The sequence below is a fragment of the Barbus barbus genome (genome assembly GCF_936440315.1).
Source record: "Barbus barbus genome assembly, chromosome: 13".
NCBI classification, from domain to species: Eukaryota; Metazoa; Chordata; class Actinopteri; order Cypriniformes; family Cyprinidae; genus Barbus; species Barbus barbus.
This window is the reverse complement of record NC_136741.1, coordinates 27,927,556-27,946,502: the sequence shown is the minus strand read 5'-3', so window position 1 is coordinate 27,946,502 and position 18,947 is coordinate 27,927,556. Positions and strand designations below refer to the sequence as shown.

Here is an 18,947-nt window from a genome sequence, read left to right as displayed (position 1 = left end):
ATATATGTGAGAGATTAGTGTAAAACTTGTATTTCTTTCAACCATAAATAAAGTTCTTGTGCTGAATATCAATATTATCCCTCTGCACCAGAGAGATGTGCTTTATACAAGCTAATTGATTCCTGTAGGGAATATTTCAGTGTTTGCCAGCATGTGTCTAACCTTTTTTGACATCTTAAAACCTGTTCGTATTAAGTCTACATTTTTACATTTTATGTACTCCCTTCTTTTTGCAGGCTGTTTTCTTTTTTTAATTAATTATAGTTATATCTCAATTAATTTTATAACAATTTTATAATATTTTTTTATAAAGTTTAAAGTAATTAGGCATTTTTTTTATAATTTGGTGTCATATGTTTGCATTAGAGTTCATGCAAACAGGCCTTAACACTGCTGGGAAAAGTTCACCATTATGTATGAGCAAATGCACTTAACAGATTCATGCAGTAATGCTAATCAGATTTGCTTACATAAAAAAAAAACCTTAATATTTCACTTCCTCAATTGGGGTCATTAAGGTTCAACTGTTTTTCAAGGACAGTTCTTTCAGTACTTTTCAGGTCTGAAACCATCTGGGAGGGTAGACCTCTGGCTGATGTCAGTGTAGTGAAATACATTTTGCATTATGTGAAGTTCTGAACCCTTAGGAGAGACTGTTTTATTACTGAGATGTAATAAATGAGTCTTTTCTCAGTAGCAAAGCCTAGTTGGATGAAATGCTGGTGCAACATTGTCATGCGGAGGGTTTGTGAGAGCAAGCACAGTTTGCAAAACTTTTCCCTGAAAACTATTGCTCTTCAAACGAATTTGGTTGAGCTGCTGTTTTAAGCACATCTGCGCTGAATAGTTTATTCTGATCTAACCTGCAAACCAGCATGCAATGAATTAAGAAGTTTCAGTACAGTGCTCACATTATTGCATTATGCTTGCACTATTTTTAATGCTCTGTAATACTGTCTGTACCCAACTAGGGAATATATGGTACTTAAATTTTTTTTTACCAATAATACTTTTATTCAGTGTCCTTTTTTTCTTCTTTTTTTAAAGTGCCCCTATTATGGGTAATGAAAGGTTCATATTTTGGTTTTGGGAGTCCCCAACAACAGGTTGACATGCATACAAGGTCAAAAAACACTTTCATTGTCTTATAATATGCATTTATTTTTATCTTATTTGCTCAAGGACTCCCAATGATTAATTTTTCCAAACCCCTCCTTTGCGTGATGCTAATCTGCGGTGATTGATCCGATTAGTCGATTTCATTTCCGTTTCATGGTGCTAGCAATGCATGATAAAGCAGTGTTTGCTTTGTGTACAGCCGTTACCAGGGATTTTCATTCAGACCAACGCAAAAATCATGTTTTCCCAGATGGGAATATGCTAATGTTTCATGTTGACGTCAACATGAAATGGCTTAGGATTTATTTTAAAAATGACTCGTTTAAATGATTCAGAGTCGACTCTTTCTTTTGAGAGACAATGACTTGTAAGTATACACGGTTCACGTTCAGATTTAAAACGTTTCAGTATGTTTTCATTCACTTAGAGCTCTTACACACTGCATGAAAGGTCATTTTCAAAAATCCATAATAGGGGCACTTATAAAGTTACTCTTTCAATGTTTTTTTAAATGGTGCTACAGAAAAAAAAAACTAATATGCTACAACACTTATGCTTTATTTTAGTTTTGACTATGTACCAAAGTACCAGAACTTTAGTCTATCTCTAACGCATAAACGACTTTGAGTGGCTGTCATTTTTTATGTGTCAGTGTGAACAAGGTGTGCTGCATCTGTGTGAATGGACATCTTTGTCCACAGAATGGCCTCTTTTTAGTATCATATCACAGACAGCAGTGAGTGCTTGTTAACTAAGGTTTCATTCTTTGGGCCTCTCTCTAATTCTGAATGAATATATTGTGACTGACCCGTGGTCAGAAAAACTCAATAGAGAATCTGAGATTGAAACGGAGCGCTGCGAATGCTGCTCCAATGCGCTTTCTGTCCTCTTTAGCTCTCTTCATACAACTAGCTTACGTGCTGGGAAATTAAATTGTGGCTAAGCGAAAGCTTTTCCATTGAGGAAAATGTGGAAAAGTTTATTGCTCTTGAGCAAACACGATTTTGACCGTTTAAGGTGATGAGGACGCCAGTTAGGTGTTGTTCCTCTGAGGTTGTTCTATTCTAACGGCGCAAGCGAGTGGAAAGTATTTGAGTGCTGACGGAAACGTAATGTCTCTCCGTCAGTGATAAAGACCGTCTTTGTGTGATTAAAGATTGGGGATCATACACCATACTGGCAAGAACAGTGAAGAACCTTTTTGCATTAGACACACAGATGTGAGTGTGCTTGAATGTTTTAATCTGGTTTCAGGGAGACTTGGTTTATGGTTATGATATAGTATCTATTTTATAAAGAAAGAAAAATAGTAAATACTACTAAAAATATGGAATCGATAATATAAAATAAACTTTTAAAAAATGTTCTTTTCGTTTCTTTTTTCTTTAGGTACTTTACCAAAAATATAATTTTAGTGCACTAATATTCTTTTGAAATGTTCTCAAGTTAATACCACATGGTGTATCATTTAGTCATTAAATACTGTGGTATAAAATACATCATTCAAGACAGGCTAAAATACCCATAATACCTGATACAACAACAATGTAAGTATTGAACTTTTTTACTTAATTATTTCAAATTGTAATGTATGATTTTGATATCACTCAGACCTTTTAGTGCATTATAAATAAAAAAAAAACACAAAAAAAAAAACGAAACAAAAAAAAGCACAAACTACCTCCTAGCTTAGCCCGCCCTTTTATCTCCATTTTGCCCCTGGATGCATTTCTAATATTCAAACAAAGTTTGTTTTTCACTTCATTAACTTAAGAATGTTTTTTTTTTTTTCCATGTTTATTACTTTTTCTTTATAGGCACAGACAAGAGAACAGGAAATTATCGGGAAAAGAGCAGATTTGGAAATCTTTTGGAGCTAGATTCCTACAGAACTCACTCAATGTGTCAGCATTTGTGTGCTAATCGCTAGGGCACAACTCCAACCTAACTAGTCTAAAAAGTGATATGCTGTTGTTTGGCAGTGTTTTGAATACATAGCTGCTAACAATACATTAATCTGATTCAGACAGTAACAAGCGGTTACATTAATTAAACGCTGCCTATTGTGGTTTCCACCAAGAATAAAAGTTGCTTTTAAAGTGGCTGGAAAATTGGCGAGGTGGTGAAGTTATATCCCAAGAATATACAGAATGGAGCAATCAGCTTGATCTGTAACTCTTACTTGGACTTAAAGAAGGGGGAAAGGAATTTCACATTGTTTTTACATTGGCAACTGGTTTGTTTTGCGGTCTGACTGACTTTTAAAAGGGGTTTACACTCAAACACCTGTAATTATAGAGTTAGAGAACTGTTCTTACAAAGTTTGTCTCGTTTGTGCTCTCTTTATTTGACTCCGGTTGATTGACACCAGAGACATTTGAAATTTGAATGTCTTAACCCCCAGCATGTAAGGTGTTGAGATCTTGCGTGTGAAATGTCGTGGCAGTAATGAGACTTATTGAGCGTCAGCCCGAGGCGTCAGGGTGTGACGTCCCACCTCCCCAGCCGAATTAGTTGACTTCAAAACATCAATAGAGACCAGTTTGTGGCAGTAGTTGCCGTGCTGAAGATCATGCAAACAGCAACAAAAAGACCAGTGAGGTGCATGATATGACATGTCTAGTCCTGCAGGAGGAACAGTCAGATTTTTAGAGCGCACACATTTGCTGCCCCCGGCTATAGACCTCGGAAATGCTTACCAGGAAGTACAGAGACAGAGACCGTTACAGGAAGAACTTCAATGGAAAAAAGAGAACAGCATCAAGGATTGACTTCAGTTAGGGTTATAGAATTAATTTCACTGGTAGTAATGTGTTTCATTTTAATGAAAGATAAACAGACAGGTGTTTTCACACTCAATCATTGGTGTCTCAAAGTGTAAATCGTGACTGCTGTAAATGCTCTGAACATTGGACTTTTAACTTGCAATATGCATGCAAGGTTCACTTTCTTTTTGTTTTATTGTATGTTATAAAATATGTATATTATATAATATACTGTATGTTTACATTACAATTATAATGTAGCTCAATGATAACAGGTGCTGCAAATCAGGTTTTGTGGGAAATTTTAGTTGACAGCATTTCTTCAAATTTGGCAACTACATTGAAATTTGAATGTTAAAAAAAAAAAAATTAATAACAAAATGAAATAGTTTTTAATTGAAATGTTACTGTTATATAATAGCATTTTAATATTGAATTAAATTATTATATTAGTGTAAATGCAAAGTGGAGTGAGACTGTTTTCTCCCTAAAGAGATCTGATTCCACTTTCAAAGCCAATGGGACGATCTAAATGCTGGCAGAATTGTTACTTTACACTTTTATGGTTCAATTAAATGGTTGGTTATTTGAAGAGGACTCAAATAATGAATGAAACCGAAAGTGAAGCGCATGTTAACGGCAGGTGAATGGCAAGTTTTTCAGCCAATAAGAGAAGTCGTGCTGTGCATAATTTGCATATTGCCTCAGCTACATCCTGCTCAAACACAGTCAGCAGTCCAGTATAAAGTGTATCTGATTAAACAGTTTAATGCAAGCATTAAGATTGTTTGCACAGTCTTAATGCAGTTTATTTGAATATTTTTGTCGCTGTTGACTCACTCAATTTTGTTATTTCAGAGTTTCCGTCTCATTAGATAATGTGACCTTTTATGTGTTTATGGGTGGGTGGGTTAATGGATGTATCATTGCGATGTAATGCATAATTTAACTAGTTTATCGGCTTTTGTAATCAGAATTATTCAGATAGAAAAATATCATAGATGCTGTTAGTGAGCCAGTCTAGTCTATGCTTTTCCCAGATGTTTACCTTAACTGTTAGCAAGTGAATAGTTGGATTGTGATTTAAATAAAGCTTTCTTTGGCTCTGCTTCTCAGCTGTACATGTGCTAGCCCAAAAATTTTGCATCTTTTTTAAGTTTTCCTTTCCTCCGCTGAAAGTCCAGCTGTGTGTGTGTGTGTGTGTGGCCCTAAAAATGGGCTGCCTTTCCTGATTGTGAGTGATTAATTGTTTTAAACAATTTTCCTTACCTAGGAGGAGAATGATTTGAAAAGGATTCATTGTGTTATAATGAATAGAATCCATAGCAGTCATTTCAAACACACTGGATTGGTAAATAAATTCAGAGTGCATTGCTTTGTTGATCCTAACAGGATCGATCTAGTGCACTAATCTTGCTATACTAACCACAGATAATGAGTGCATAGGCTTGAGAGGTGTGGAAGAGCTGTTTTTTTCTTAGACGGCCATCGGGAAAGACCACTGGAACCCGTTGAGCCCTTACAATCTGACTTTGCTGCAGTTGGAATTGAACTGCTGGTTCGTTTGGCCAGAGGAGAACTGGCCCCCTGACTGAGCCTGGTTTCTCCCAAGGTTTTTTTCTCCATTCTGTCACCGATGGAGTTTTGGTTCCTTGCCGCTGTCACCTCAGGCTTGCTTAGTTGGGGACACTTCATTTCCAGCGATATCGTCGACCTGATTGCAAAGACACTATTTAAACTGATGATGACATCACTGAATTCAATAATGAAATGCCTTTAACTGAAAATCTTTTTTTTAATATTTTCATTTTACATTATTGACACTATTTTCATTTTTTGATATTGTCCAGTTGCTTTGACACAATTTACATTGTTAAAAGCGCTATATAAATAAAGGTGACTTGACTTTTCTGGCACACTGTCTGTGGAAAGGGGTTTGTGTGAGCAGTCTCTTGATGAATGTGCAGTGCTCTTGCTGCATGCTGGAGGCTTTGCTGCGGTGATGCATTAGTGCGATTATGCAGAAGCTAAGTAATTGACCTGTTTAAAATTTTGGGGCCGCAGCACTAATTCCTCAATATTATGACATTAAATAGGTTTATAGTTTGATACTTCATACTATTTTATTCTATATAGATGTGTATGTATATATGTGTGTGTGTATGTATAGTAGCTCTATTCCTCTTGTTTTAATTCTTTAAATAATTCTCTAAATGTTTGTATTTAGAGAGGAAATGCTACTCTGTCAATATGTCTATGTGTCCTATCCTCCCTTCGTCTGGGACCTGATGTAGGTACAAGGCCTGTGCTGAAGGAAACTAGGTCAAATATGCTTTGAGTCATTCTGTTACAGATCGTGAGTGCATTACCCACTTCAGTGGAATGAATTTTCTTCCGTTATGTACTCCCCTTCATGTCATTCCAAACCTGTATGTCTGACTTTCCTTCTTCTGTGGAAGAACGTTTGCCTATTTTCCATGCAATTGCAGTGCAACTGACGCTTTCAAGCTTCAAAAAGCATGCAAAAGCATCATACAAATAGCCCGTATTACTTGTTCACTAAGTCATCTGAAGCCATATGATGCTGTTAGCAAACCATTCTTTTAGTTGGATCATATCAATGAAGCAGTTGGTAGAAAGTAAGGCGTACAGGTTTGGAATGACAGGAGGGTGAGAAATGATTATAGAAGCTTCTTTTTTGGACAAACGATTCCTTTAATCTTCAATAATGAGAAACCTGCGTTGCTTCATTTGAACCACACATTCCTGTGAACGATAAGTTATGTTGCAAACTCTCTGAGACATGTTACAAAATGAAGCCCATTCAGTCACTTATTAAAGAAAGACAGAGGGAAAGAAAGGATTAAAGAGAAGAGAGAAGAGAACAATGTGATGAAACTGTTCTTTCAGGACTCTTAAGCAACATGTTTTTCCTCTTGGCATCACAGCTTCTGATGGAGCTCAGAATGGAAGATTGGGAGATTAAAGGGGGCATAAAACACAGTTTCACCCAATCTCATGCTAATCTTGAGTAGTACTGCATCCTTCATATCTCCAAAAAGGTTTTAGTTTGATTATATCTTTAAAAGAAAGATACAGCTTTACAATTCTCTCCGAAAAAAGCCGAGCTCCTGGAGGCACGGCGTGGGCGGAGCTAAAGAGTGACGAGCACTTGAGCGCCGATTGAAAACAAAACAGAAGACGTGATGCCGTTTCGGTCCGTGTACTTGTCGGCCAACGGATTTTCCTTTTGAAATTAGAAAACCAACATCGGGAATAAAGCGAGCGTTCACTCGTTTTTTGATTTAGTATTGAAAGTAGAAAAATGAGAAAACCGCTCTTTTTTTTTTTTTTTTTTTTTCCTCAAGAAACGACAAACAAGAATTCCGCTTAATTTTTAGTTTTTCGTTCAGGGGTAGAAAGATGTATAATAACTTGAATATTCGCTTTCTACACGTGGGCGGGAATTAAACGCCCCTTTTTGCTGATTGGTCAGCCGAAGATCAAACCGTGCCTCCATCAGTTCTTCCGCAGTTTAGCTAGGCAGAATAATAGACCTCCACTGCTGCAGGTGTACTGATTCTTGATGCGTTTATTGTAACTACATTTAATCTTTTCTCATCAAACAAACAGATTAAACAAATAGCTCGACACAACTCGATCGTACCGGAGCAGAGATTAGACTGGTTTGTTTGATCAGGGTTGGAACTGAACTCTGCAGGAAGGTAGATCTCTAGGAACAGGGTTGGGCACCCCCATTCTAAAGCATTACCTTCCTTTTTCGAACACACAGACACACAAAAAGTCCTGCTCTCACTTGGCAGAGATGGTGACTTTCACTTTAAGCGGATGCAAATCTGTCGTAAAATAATCCTAATCTTGTGGCGTATATTCCAAGCATTCTTAATGTATTCTGTAGGGTTTGGTGAGAATCAACCCAAAACGTGTGCGCATTCAGCTCACGGCCGACACAAGCGCATATCCTTTTGAGGTCTCAATTATAATCAATTTAAAAAATAAAAAAAGACTACATTATAGAACTCAAAAGAGTAGGCCTATGTATTTTATCTCTGTTGTTCTCCGATTTTAAGAACGTTATCGGCCTGTTATATAAATCAATGCATTATTCTTTCCTTTTTGTATTAGTGTTTAAAATTTTTTAATATTTTATTTAAAAGTAATTAATTACCGACCAGGGTAGGCTATGACAGCCGTCATATCATACATGCCCAGCTGATACAAATCATAGAATTTATATCTACACAGAAGAACGGATCGTATCGAGCTATTCATTTGTCTGGTTATTTGATGAGAAAAAGATTAAATGTAGTTGCAATAAACACATCAAGAATCCGTACACCTGCAGCAGTGGAGGACTTCATGCTTCGCGGAACTGCGGAAGATCTTCGGCTGACCAGTCAGCAGAAAGGGGCATTTAATTCCCGCCCATGTGTAGAAATTGAATATTCAAGCTGTTTATTAATTTTTCTACCCCTGAACAAAAATCGAAAAATTAAGCAGAATTTTCGTTTTTTGGAGAAAAAAAAATGAAAAAACTAAAAAGGAGCTATTTTCACAGTTTTCTACATTCAATATTAAAACAAAAAAATGAGTGAACGCTCGATTCCCGATTTTGGTTTTGTAATTTCAAAAGGAAAATCCGTTGGCCGCCAAATAAACGGACCCGTTTCACTTACTGTCTGCAGTTCTGAATCCTGATCGGGATCTTTTATAGCTGGGACTAGGGCTGGGCGATATGGCTGAAAACTGTATCACGATATCAGTGTTTCATATCGGTCGATATCGATAATTATTTATATTTATTTTAAGGTGGTACATCAAGTTCGTGGTATTACCAGTCTTGGCGGGGACGACGGTCTTGCATAATTTGCAGACGACATTTGGTCTGACTACGGTCAGACTTATAATATCCAAAAAACTGCCATACTGGCGAGCTGACTTTCTCTTTTATTTACAATTTCCTCGCTCGCTGCGGCACTCATTTTCTGCTTATGAAGAGGAATCCAGCAGACCAGCCAATAGGGTCTGGCTGCAGACGTGCACTCTCAGCCGCGCGTGCGCACTTAGACACGAGACAACGATATGGCGCAACCAAACATGATACTGTTACATGATTGGCTGTTAGCGTGTCACTCCCTACGTTGCTAGGTTACCAGAGAGCGAGTGCCTTTGTTAATGCAACCAAACTTGCTTCGCAGCCTTTGTTTTCTTCCGACGAAGAATAAAAAATATCGAACGTTTTCTCGAACACATTTTTTATTGATATCGTTCACGTGTCTATCGCGATGCATATCGTTATCGCTCCATTTTTCAGTATCAAACGATGTGCAAATCCAGCGTTGAACTGGGTCAACAAACACACTTGCGAAACTCCATTGAACAAGGTTATCGTTCCCTCACAACTAAAAACACACTTCTTTAGAGGCATTCTTTCCGAGCGAGTCCTGTACAGCTGAATGAAGCACGATGATGGGTGCGCTCTTGCTCTCGCTCTGGTCGATGTGTGCACGGGCGTGCTCTTCTGAGAGAAATGCCCATATAAGGAGTTCCACCGTCGTTTACGTCAGCAAGAGCCACGATTGAAAAAAACTTTACGAAACTTGTACGAACCCGGAAGTAAAAATCGTTATCGTGTAAAAATCAAAATCATTTTTTGCAACTTTGGCCATGCTTAGCATGATAATCCAACTCTTTACCAGTGTAAACAACTCTGAATGCATGAAACAGCATTGAACCCCCCCTGATTTAAAGACACTGATATTAATTTCGTCCTTTTTTTTTTCTTTTTTTTCAGGAGCGACGAAAGAGATCGGATCGGGTTTGACCAGGATGTGCATGAGACACAGAAGCATTGAGAACAAGCTCAAACTGTTCACATCGTACGACTGTTTAATTGTTTTGTTTTTCATAAGCTCATTAGTTTAATTGGTAAAAGATTATGTATTATACAAAGCATTAACTGTATGGAGTACTTCAACCTGTGTGTGTGTGTGTGTGCAGGGCTCTCATGGATAACTTGATCAATCCTCTGGAACTGAAAATTGAAGAGTGGAAAAAGGTTGCCAGTCAGCTGGATAAAGACCATGCCAAAGGTACCGGCCTCCTTCCCTATGTTATATAATCAGAATTCAACGGGTTTAGTATTTAATCTTTCTGTGGAAAAAGTTCCTGTACGGCAAGAGGTAAAGTAGCGTTTTAATCCTTTAATGGAGGTTTTTCAAACTAAGTGGGTTGATTTTAAAGGTAGAGTTGACCTGAAAATGAAAAATTCATATTCAAGCAGAATAAAAACAATAACTTGAAGAACAGACTGTTCCATACAGCATGTTCAAACTTTATCTATTAATAATATACAAAAACCATTTAATTAAGTAAAATGTTAATGGAATCCAGTATTTCTTTATCCTTTTGAGATAAGAGTTAATTATTCTATGAGACTGTTTACAAAGAAGTCTTAAGAGTGCAGTAACAAAGAGGAAAATGACCATAAAAACTGAGTTATGATTGTTTTTGGCACAAAAAAAAACTTATATCACCACCCCTTTAAGAATATCACTGTCGGAAAAGCTGTCCTATTAGCTGCACACTGTTAATTATTAAATGGCTCTTAACTCTGTGGGAGTCCCTCAGACAGTTATATTAGAGCTCACAATGGATTATTTATTCATAAGAACAATCCATTATGTCATATAAAAGATTAGGCATTCAATCAGTTAGCTTGCAGCTCACCAGTGAACGCGAGGTTGCTAAGGGGTCGTTTCATTTGACATCAATGGGAATCATTTATTAGTAGTGCTTGCTAAGGCAGGACATGTTGTTATTGTTGCTCTTATTTAAGATTAGGGATTTGAACCACTGCCTTTATTAACATTTAGCTTTTGCTTCCACTGCAGAGGCTAATGTTCTTCTTTCCCTGCCTTTGTTTTTGTTTTTAGAATATAAGAAAGCACGAGCAGAGATCAAGAAGAAATCTTCAGATACGATTAAACTGCAGAAGAAGGTTAAAAAAGGTAAGGACTAATGCTTATCATTGAACGAAAGTGACTGAGGGTGAACACCTTGGGTAAATACTATTGTTCTGTGAGTTGCAACATATGAAGTCCTGTTGTCTCGTTACACACTCGTTCTCAAATTACTACCTCAGATCTCTTTGTCTAAACACAATAGGACATGCCCGTGTTGTCATAAAACCACTCCCCATGTTGTCATGGCATCAACCTTGGCCATCTTGCCCCTGGTCATAATGAGCTTTGAACTGAATGTTCAATTGAAATAGTCCTTCAGTGTTTATTTTTACAGCTTGAATCTAACTGAAAATAAATCAAGTACTGAATGATGAGGCCATAGTTTCACCAACAGAACCTAATACAGTTTTTGAGAATTTCACAACACCTATAAAAGATCATATGCAGGTCATATTTCACCCCAAAATATTAAATTATATTTTGCATTAAAAAAATAAAGCTTGTTTGTAAAATCATTAAGATTGTTTCCATTTTGATGTTATTTTCATAACAGTTAAGCACATTCATCCCCAAATTCTCATTATTGTTTTGCATTACTGTAAAAAAATTGCATTTATGCAACATGGGAGAATTTACTTTGTACAGTATTTATGTTGTTTAAAATAAAAATTGTATTGCAAATATTGCAAGAATTACCAAAAAATAAATAAAAAGACTGAAATTATTTTTGCATTTAATTATATAGTATCATAGTGTTTATTGATATTTTGAATCGGTTTTTTATATCTTTAGTTTTAACAAATTCATGTTTTTTTTTTTTTTTTTTAATAAAGTAATTTAGTATCTACACTTGTATTATTTAATTAAAATTTTTGTGTAGTATTGAGAGTTATTTTTAATAGGTTTGGTTTTAATTAACAATAAAAATACTGAGTATTTAATAAAGCGTGTTGTGGTAATGAGAATTTAGGGAGGTGGGAATATGTATAATTCTCATGGCAGTAATATTTCAATGCAAAGAAAATTGGATAAATAACATATAAATACTTTCATTTGATTTTAGTGTGGAACACGGTTTAGATATGTGACTAAGTCTTTTGTATTAAATGATTAAAGACTTTAAAAAAGATTTTAATACGGTTTGAATAATTTTGAGTTTTGGGATGAAACGAGTTTAAGATGGAGGAAGAGATATGTGGGATAAGTGGAGCTGTGATGAATTGAATACATGGAATAGAGGCAGCAAGAGAGAGAAATGCGTATGCAGATGTGTTCTGTCATTATGGTGGGTGTCGTCTGCTTCAGCTGTGTGTGCATGTGTGTGGGCTGACTCTTCACTTCTGCTCTGGTCTGTTTGAGGGATCAACACTCCTGCTGCTATATATTTTGCATCCACCCTCATGCAAACGCTTGCTCAACATTTCCAGAGGATGTGATTAAAATTACTTTTGCATTTTCTGTCTGTTCGTACATATAAACCCCTGATCGAACTCCATTTTATGATTTATAAGTTTTCTGGTGCCAATGACCCTCAAGTATGATAAGCTCCTTTCCGAGGAGCCCCTTCCTAATAAATAATGACAGCTATATATATATATATATATATATATATATATATATATATATATATATAAGATTTAAGAAATAAATTAATACTTTTATTTAGTGCTGTCAAATGATTAATCACGATTAATCATAAAATAAACAAGGTTTCCATAAAAAATATTAAGTAGCACAACAGTTTTCAACATTAATAAGAAATGTTTCTTGAGCATGAAATCGGTGTATTAAGGGCTTTTCTCACTGAACGCGAAAATTTGGCGCGATGGCGCTTTTGAATCGAAACAATAGATCCCTATGGACCTATACACACCAGCCGCGATCATTCGTCCAATCAGATTTGAGCTAAGATCACGTGCCTGGAGCAGCTGCTGTTGCACAAAAAGACAGGAGTGGTGGCGCTGTTTCGAAAACAAACACAGAAGAAGAGTATTCTGAGAAGAGAGTGGATGCCAAGTTCTTGTTATCTTTGGTCTCTGAGAACTTATTTATTCTCCCGTTCTTAATATAATTTCTATTAATTCTCCACTGAATTATGTGATCTGGAGTGTCCGTTTTCTCCCACGTGCGCAAATGTTATGAGTCAGAGTGCGTTTACTCTCTAATTAGAGTTGGATCTTCCGTATTTAAAAAATCGAGTGAAACATTTTTCTACACATGGAATATGAAAGCAAATAGACATGATTATGACACTATATTTTCTATATGTTTTTTATATGCAGCTTATGGTGTTTTTATAACAATAAAGGATGTTTATGACTATAAGCTGTGTGGCGATATTAAACATACAAAGAGTGCATGTCTACTTATTATAGAATCAAAAACGTTTAAGGTGGGTTTTAAGCAAAAACAATAATCACATACATTTTCAAATGTGGCTCGATGCTAATTGTACTTCTATTTTTCAAGATGTTTTCTTGTAAAGCATTATAGATAAGTTTGTGTTTCTGGCGTATTACCAAACTTTATTTAGCTATATTAATTTAATGCTATATATTGAGCAGCAGACAATGTTAAATCCATATATGAGATATCTGTGGAAAAATGTATTGTTGGTCGACACCACCTAACATGTAGGCGTGAATTAGCTTTGAAAGCACCGTTCGTCAGCGATTCGCCTCGCTTTTCCGCATCGTGTCCAGTGTGAAACGGCCTTTAGAATGGTTTCTGAAAAATCTGGTGACACTGGAGGGACTAAACGGAGGTTTTTGTTTTGTTTTGTTGTGAAGGTGGTTGGAATGTCATTGTATGCATTTTTTTGTGTGTAATTTTAAGGAGGAAAAAACTAGCATTTGAGGAAAGGAGCAGTTTTTGTCTGAACATTGTCACCAGAATAGCTCATAGCTCAAGGCCACAAAAACTCTCAAAGAGGAAAGAGATCCCCCATCCTTCCTTCCATTGGCATGTCATCTTTCCCAACATTGGGAAAACACCCTGTGGTCATACACTCCCTTTCATATGGAAGGGTTCTGCTGCTGCTGCTGCATGATCTGCCTTGTCTTGTACTTAGGAGTAATATGACCTCAGATCCAGTGTGTCTTTTATTTTTATCTGCCACTTACTGATTATAAAAGCTGAAAACTAAAGGGAAATCTATAATAAGGCTGGATGCATTTCTTTGGGGATATTTACATGAGAGATCTTGTTCAAATTCATTAGTAATTCTCTGTCAGACTGTATCTCTGTTTCGATGCGATCATTGTTCTTCATTTGCATTTTCTACCCGGTCTTATTTTGCATTTCCAAATAACTAGTACACTAGTTTCATTTACTCACTAAAGCTCTTCTTGGAATTTGTACCACATGCTTTTATAAAAAAAAAAGTTACATTTCCAATTAAAATAATCACTTGTATCTGCAGTACCTCCCACTAAGAGAGCACTATACTGTGATGTTAGTCATCTGCAGCTGTATGAGGGAAACATGGCCTTGTCCTGACGCAGTCTGAATCATAAGATAGCGGCTGAATGAAGTGTTAGCATAAGTGATTCAGAGGCTAGCGTTTTTATATCACCAGAGCACAGCCATAAACCCCTCCTAGCGCTGTTTGATTTACTGCCATAACGCTCACAGATGGTGAGAAAATGAAAATAAATATGCCGTCTAGACCTATGATGCGTCTCGGAGTGCTCATTCATCATTATACCTTACATTTGTGTTTCTCAGAGGTCTAAGGGGGGCAGACCGCTCTGAAGATTTGGACCCATCTGTGGGGATTGTGAAGAAAAAGAGCATTGGATCTGAATTATTAAAACTCATGCACATTAGTATTCTAATGCCGTTTCTGCTGTGTTTGAGATGGCATGACGATCCAGTGCTCTGGACTTTCTGGCGTCTGAATTGACTACATTTTTTTAAACGTTGAGAATTTGTATTTCATCTGATTTAATACATAGATAAATGATTTCCTCTTTATTTGCGTCTTATTTAGGCCTAGTTTGCTAAATTATATACAAGCCAGGTATATTCACACATTGCTGTACACTCGTTTAAAAATGAAATCCTTGTGGGGCCGTAGTCACAGATCCAGTGCAGTACCACCTACTAGGTGGAGGCTAACCATCGTCATCAGTGAGGTTCCTTTGCCCTACTTCTCCCAGAAAACCTGCACATCTGCCTCCTGCATGTGTTTATGGAGAGAAGGTGTCTGCTCATGACATCATAGCTTCCAACCGCTCGGGATTTGTAGACCTCAGGGAATGTCTCTGTGGCACACACACCTTTGTCTGAATGGCTCTGGGTTATTTTCCCATCACCTCCCTTTTCTGTTTTTAACTGAGGTTCGTATTTGTGTTTAAACAGCTCAAATGAACTAAACACTAAAGCTGTGTTACTTTTCTAAAATGTGCATGGGTCATTCCACTTGATTCTACTTTATATAAAATGCATAATTTCCCAGAGATTATAGATAATTAACATTTTTAATATAAAATTATTTATTATTTTATATTTATTAATAAATAATTAATTTATTTAAAAAAATAAGAAAATTTGAGTGGTACTTGCCAGTGCAAAGCTCTTCATGATGCTAGAGTGTTTTAGGCAGTTGTCAGGGTGTTGCTATGCAGTTCTTTAGGCGGTGTCCTAGTAGCTGACTCAAAGTTTATGGCCGTGGTGTATTACCTGCTAAATGTTTTTGCTGGCCTGAAATCATCTCAGCGGTTTCTATTACGTTGCTATGCTGTTTCTAGGGTGATGTTAATGTGTTCTGAGGGGTTATCACTCTCTTTCACATTTCTCTGTGTTGGGGTGTATTCTGTTAACACAAAACAGGCTCCTGTAACATATTTCAGATATAGCTGCATGTTTCCTAAGCCATTTGTCTTTCAGACAGTCCGTGGGATTTATCAACAGACCTGACCTTTGCCCTTTAAACTGAAGCTGACCCCAGCCCTAAGCTGTCCTACCCAACCAGGTTTCTGTCAGCCTTCACTGCAGGGTGTGTTTGAAGGTGTAATGGTCTAAGAGCATCTAAACACACATATGGTGACACAATCCAGCACAAGGTCAATGTATTCAAGCACCAGGGATCACATCGCTGCCGGGAAGGTCGACGGACTTAACTGAGTTCCGCAACACTGACGAGAATTGCTTAAATCCTAAAAATGCATACTCTGCACTTAAACGGATTTGCAGACGTTTAGATTTACTGTGCTGTGGCACTTGTGCAACGCTTGTGGATAACGCTTTTTTTTTTGCAGTGATGCCATAAAATAACCATTTTTGGTTCCCCAAAGAACCTTTCAGTAAACAGTTCTTAAAGTAACCATGAAGAAATTATTAAAACCTTTTAATAATCTAAGGAACCTCTTTTTTTCATTATAAAGGACTTTTTGTGCATTTGGCAAGAACCTTTTTTGTTAAGACTGTAGGACTGAGCAATATGTTAAATTTGCATGATATACAGTGCCCTCCATAAGTATTGGAACAGTAAAGACAAAATTGCTCTGTTGGCGGTCGAGTAAAGGCATTTGCAAATATGATTATAAGATGAATATGAGACAAAACTACAGAATGTCACATTTTATTATTAGCCGTTTCAACACATACATGTTTTACCAAATAAAAAGAACAGCACTTTTAGAGTTCATCCCACTCATTGATGTGAGCATAAGTATTGGGACAGTTGAACATAAGGCAGATATAAAAGATTAAAAGCTATTATTTAGTTGCAGATCCCTTGCGCACAATCACAGCAGTGAGTCTGTGACCCATAGACATCACCAGACTCTTGGTCTCACTCATCCTTTGAAATACTTTTCCTAGGCTTTAATGCAGCCAATTCCAATTGTTGCTTGTTTTGGGAAGTTTCTGCCTTTATTCTCCTCTTCAGCTGGTGAAATTCATGTTCAATCGGATTTAAATCTGGAGATTGACTTGGCCAATCTAAGACTTTCCATTTCTTTGCCCTTATAAATTCCTTGACTGAACTGGCAGGGTGTTTTGGGTCATTGTCCTGATGCAATATGAAGCACTTCCCAATGAATCTGGTGGCATTTTCTTGAATATTGGTAGCCAAGATGGTTTTGTACCCTTCCAAATTCATTCATCATACATTAGGTCATCAGTAAAGTTGAGAGGGCCTGTTCCAGAGACAGCCATGCATGCCCATGCCATGACACCACCTCCACCATGCTTTACAGATGAGGCTGTATGCTTGGGATCATTTGCAGTTCCCTTTTTTTCTCCACATTTTTGGTTTCCCATCACTTAGATAAAGTTCATCTTTGTCTCATCGGTCCATAAACACAGTTCCAAAACTCTTCTGGCTCACCTTTGTGCTTTTTTGCAAACTTGCCTTTCTATTTTTGGTGCTGGTCAGAGGTTTGCATCTTGCTGTGTAGCATCTGTAATTCTGTGTCAAAGTCTCCTGAGGACAGTAGATTGTCAGAGCATAACCCCAGCTTTCTGGAAGTTGTTGGTGATTTTACAGACACGTCTTTTAGGGTTCATTTTCACAGCTTTTATGATTTGTCTGTCATCAACTACTTGTCGTTGTTGGTTACTGGTGTCGCTGGTGGTTTCCAAACTCTTGATTTCTCCATGCCCTTTGTTTTTGCTAGAGCTCTAATTGACTTCCTCTTTTCTTTTAGCATCAAAATTGCTTGCTTTTCTCTCAAAGTCAGCTCCTTCGTCTTCATCCTGGTTTGTGTGTGTCATCATCGAATGCAAGATTCAGAATACACAAGTAATGGATATAACTGATACGACACATTCCCTGCTTTTAATATCTGAAGAATGAATGCAACAGGACACAGCTGATCACTTAGAAAGACCCGTGAGGCAACTGATCCAATACTTATGCTCACATCAGATAAATGTTTTACCAGCTAAGAAGTTCAGCACTTTTAGAGTTTCATCCCTCTATGTGTTGAATTACCCAATAATAAAATGTGACATTCTGTAGTTTTGTCTCATATTCATCTTTTAATCATATTTGTAAATGTCTTGACTCCACAGCCAACAGAGAAATTTTGTCTTTACTGTTCCAATACTTTTGGAGGGCACTGTATTTGTTAGTGGATAATAAAAAATTAGGATTGAATATCAAAATATATTGCTCATCCCGTTTATGCATGGGTGAGAACTTAATGGCTTGGGGCAGAAATGCCACCAAAACAAACATGCCCTCCAAATTTAAGATAAGGGAGAAAAAATGTTGGAAAAATTGGAAAAGAAAAACAATTAATATAGATGGCTGGCACCAATAAAGTGAAATGAGAAATTAATTCCCTTAATGGAAAACTTAATTTCTGACCCACATTCGCATACACAGTCCAAAAATGCAGTAATGTGATTGCAAAAGCAAATAAACTATTCATTTAGATGAAATGTGTTGGGGGTGATGCATCTACTGAGAGATGAAAAACAGAGGAAAAGACCAGGTCATGTGTTTAAAGCTCCTCACGTGGTGTGTGCTGGCATGAGGTAAACAAACCTCTAAATGTGATTAACCTCACATTTCTCCCCTTGCACTTCATCAGTAAAGCACCAGGAGACAGAAGCAGTCATCATATCATAATTAAAAATCACTCAGTTATGTTCTTCTATTAAACACTTTGCATTGTTTTTTCTATCTTTCTTGTAAACTTGTATCATTGTTACCCAGTTCATGTTTTTCTGTGATTTTTAGAGTGTTTGAGTAAATCCAGTTATTTGTGTCTTATTTTTCTATCATTAGGCTGCATTATATTAGCTGCCCACCACCAAAGAATCCAATATTAAGAATATCCAATATTAGTCATTAAAAACAGCCTTTTTGGTTGAACACTGCTATGCAGTAGTATTATCTGGCAGCTACTATGGAATGTGAGGGGCTCTCAGTGGCAGCTGGACTTTAAATGCAACACAAGAACACATGCACACCATACAGTCCCACCTGTGTGTCATTACCAGAGACCCCAGATCCCTCGTCACGCCTGGTCGCGAATGACCGATGAAATCTGCACAGCCAGGCTCTTAGAACACCTATTAGCATCGCAGCACATATTTGCATGGTGTATTAAGTATTTATAGA

General features: G+C 37.0%; 1 protein-coding gene across 1 annotated transcript in view; it reads left to right on the top strand.

Moving 5' to 3' along the window:
• The window catches only part of LOC306879280 (protein MTSS 1-like), a 55,626-nt gene that overhangs the window by 26,214 nt on the left and 10,465 nt on the right, over positions 1-18,947 (top strand). The window contains exons 4-6 of the mRNA XM_079432091.1: positions 9,700-9,784; positions 9,906-9,997; positions 10,841-10,915. Of these exons, the coding sequence (XP_079288217.1) occupies positions 9,700-9,784; positions 9,906-9,997; positions 10,841-10,915 (252 nt within the window). The remainder of the gene's footprint in view (positions 1-9,699; positions 9,785-9,905; positions 9,998-10,840; positions 10,916-18,947) is intronic.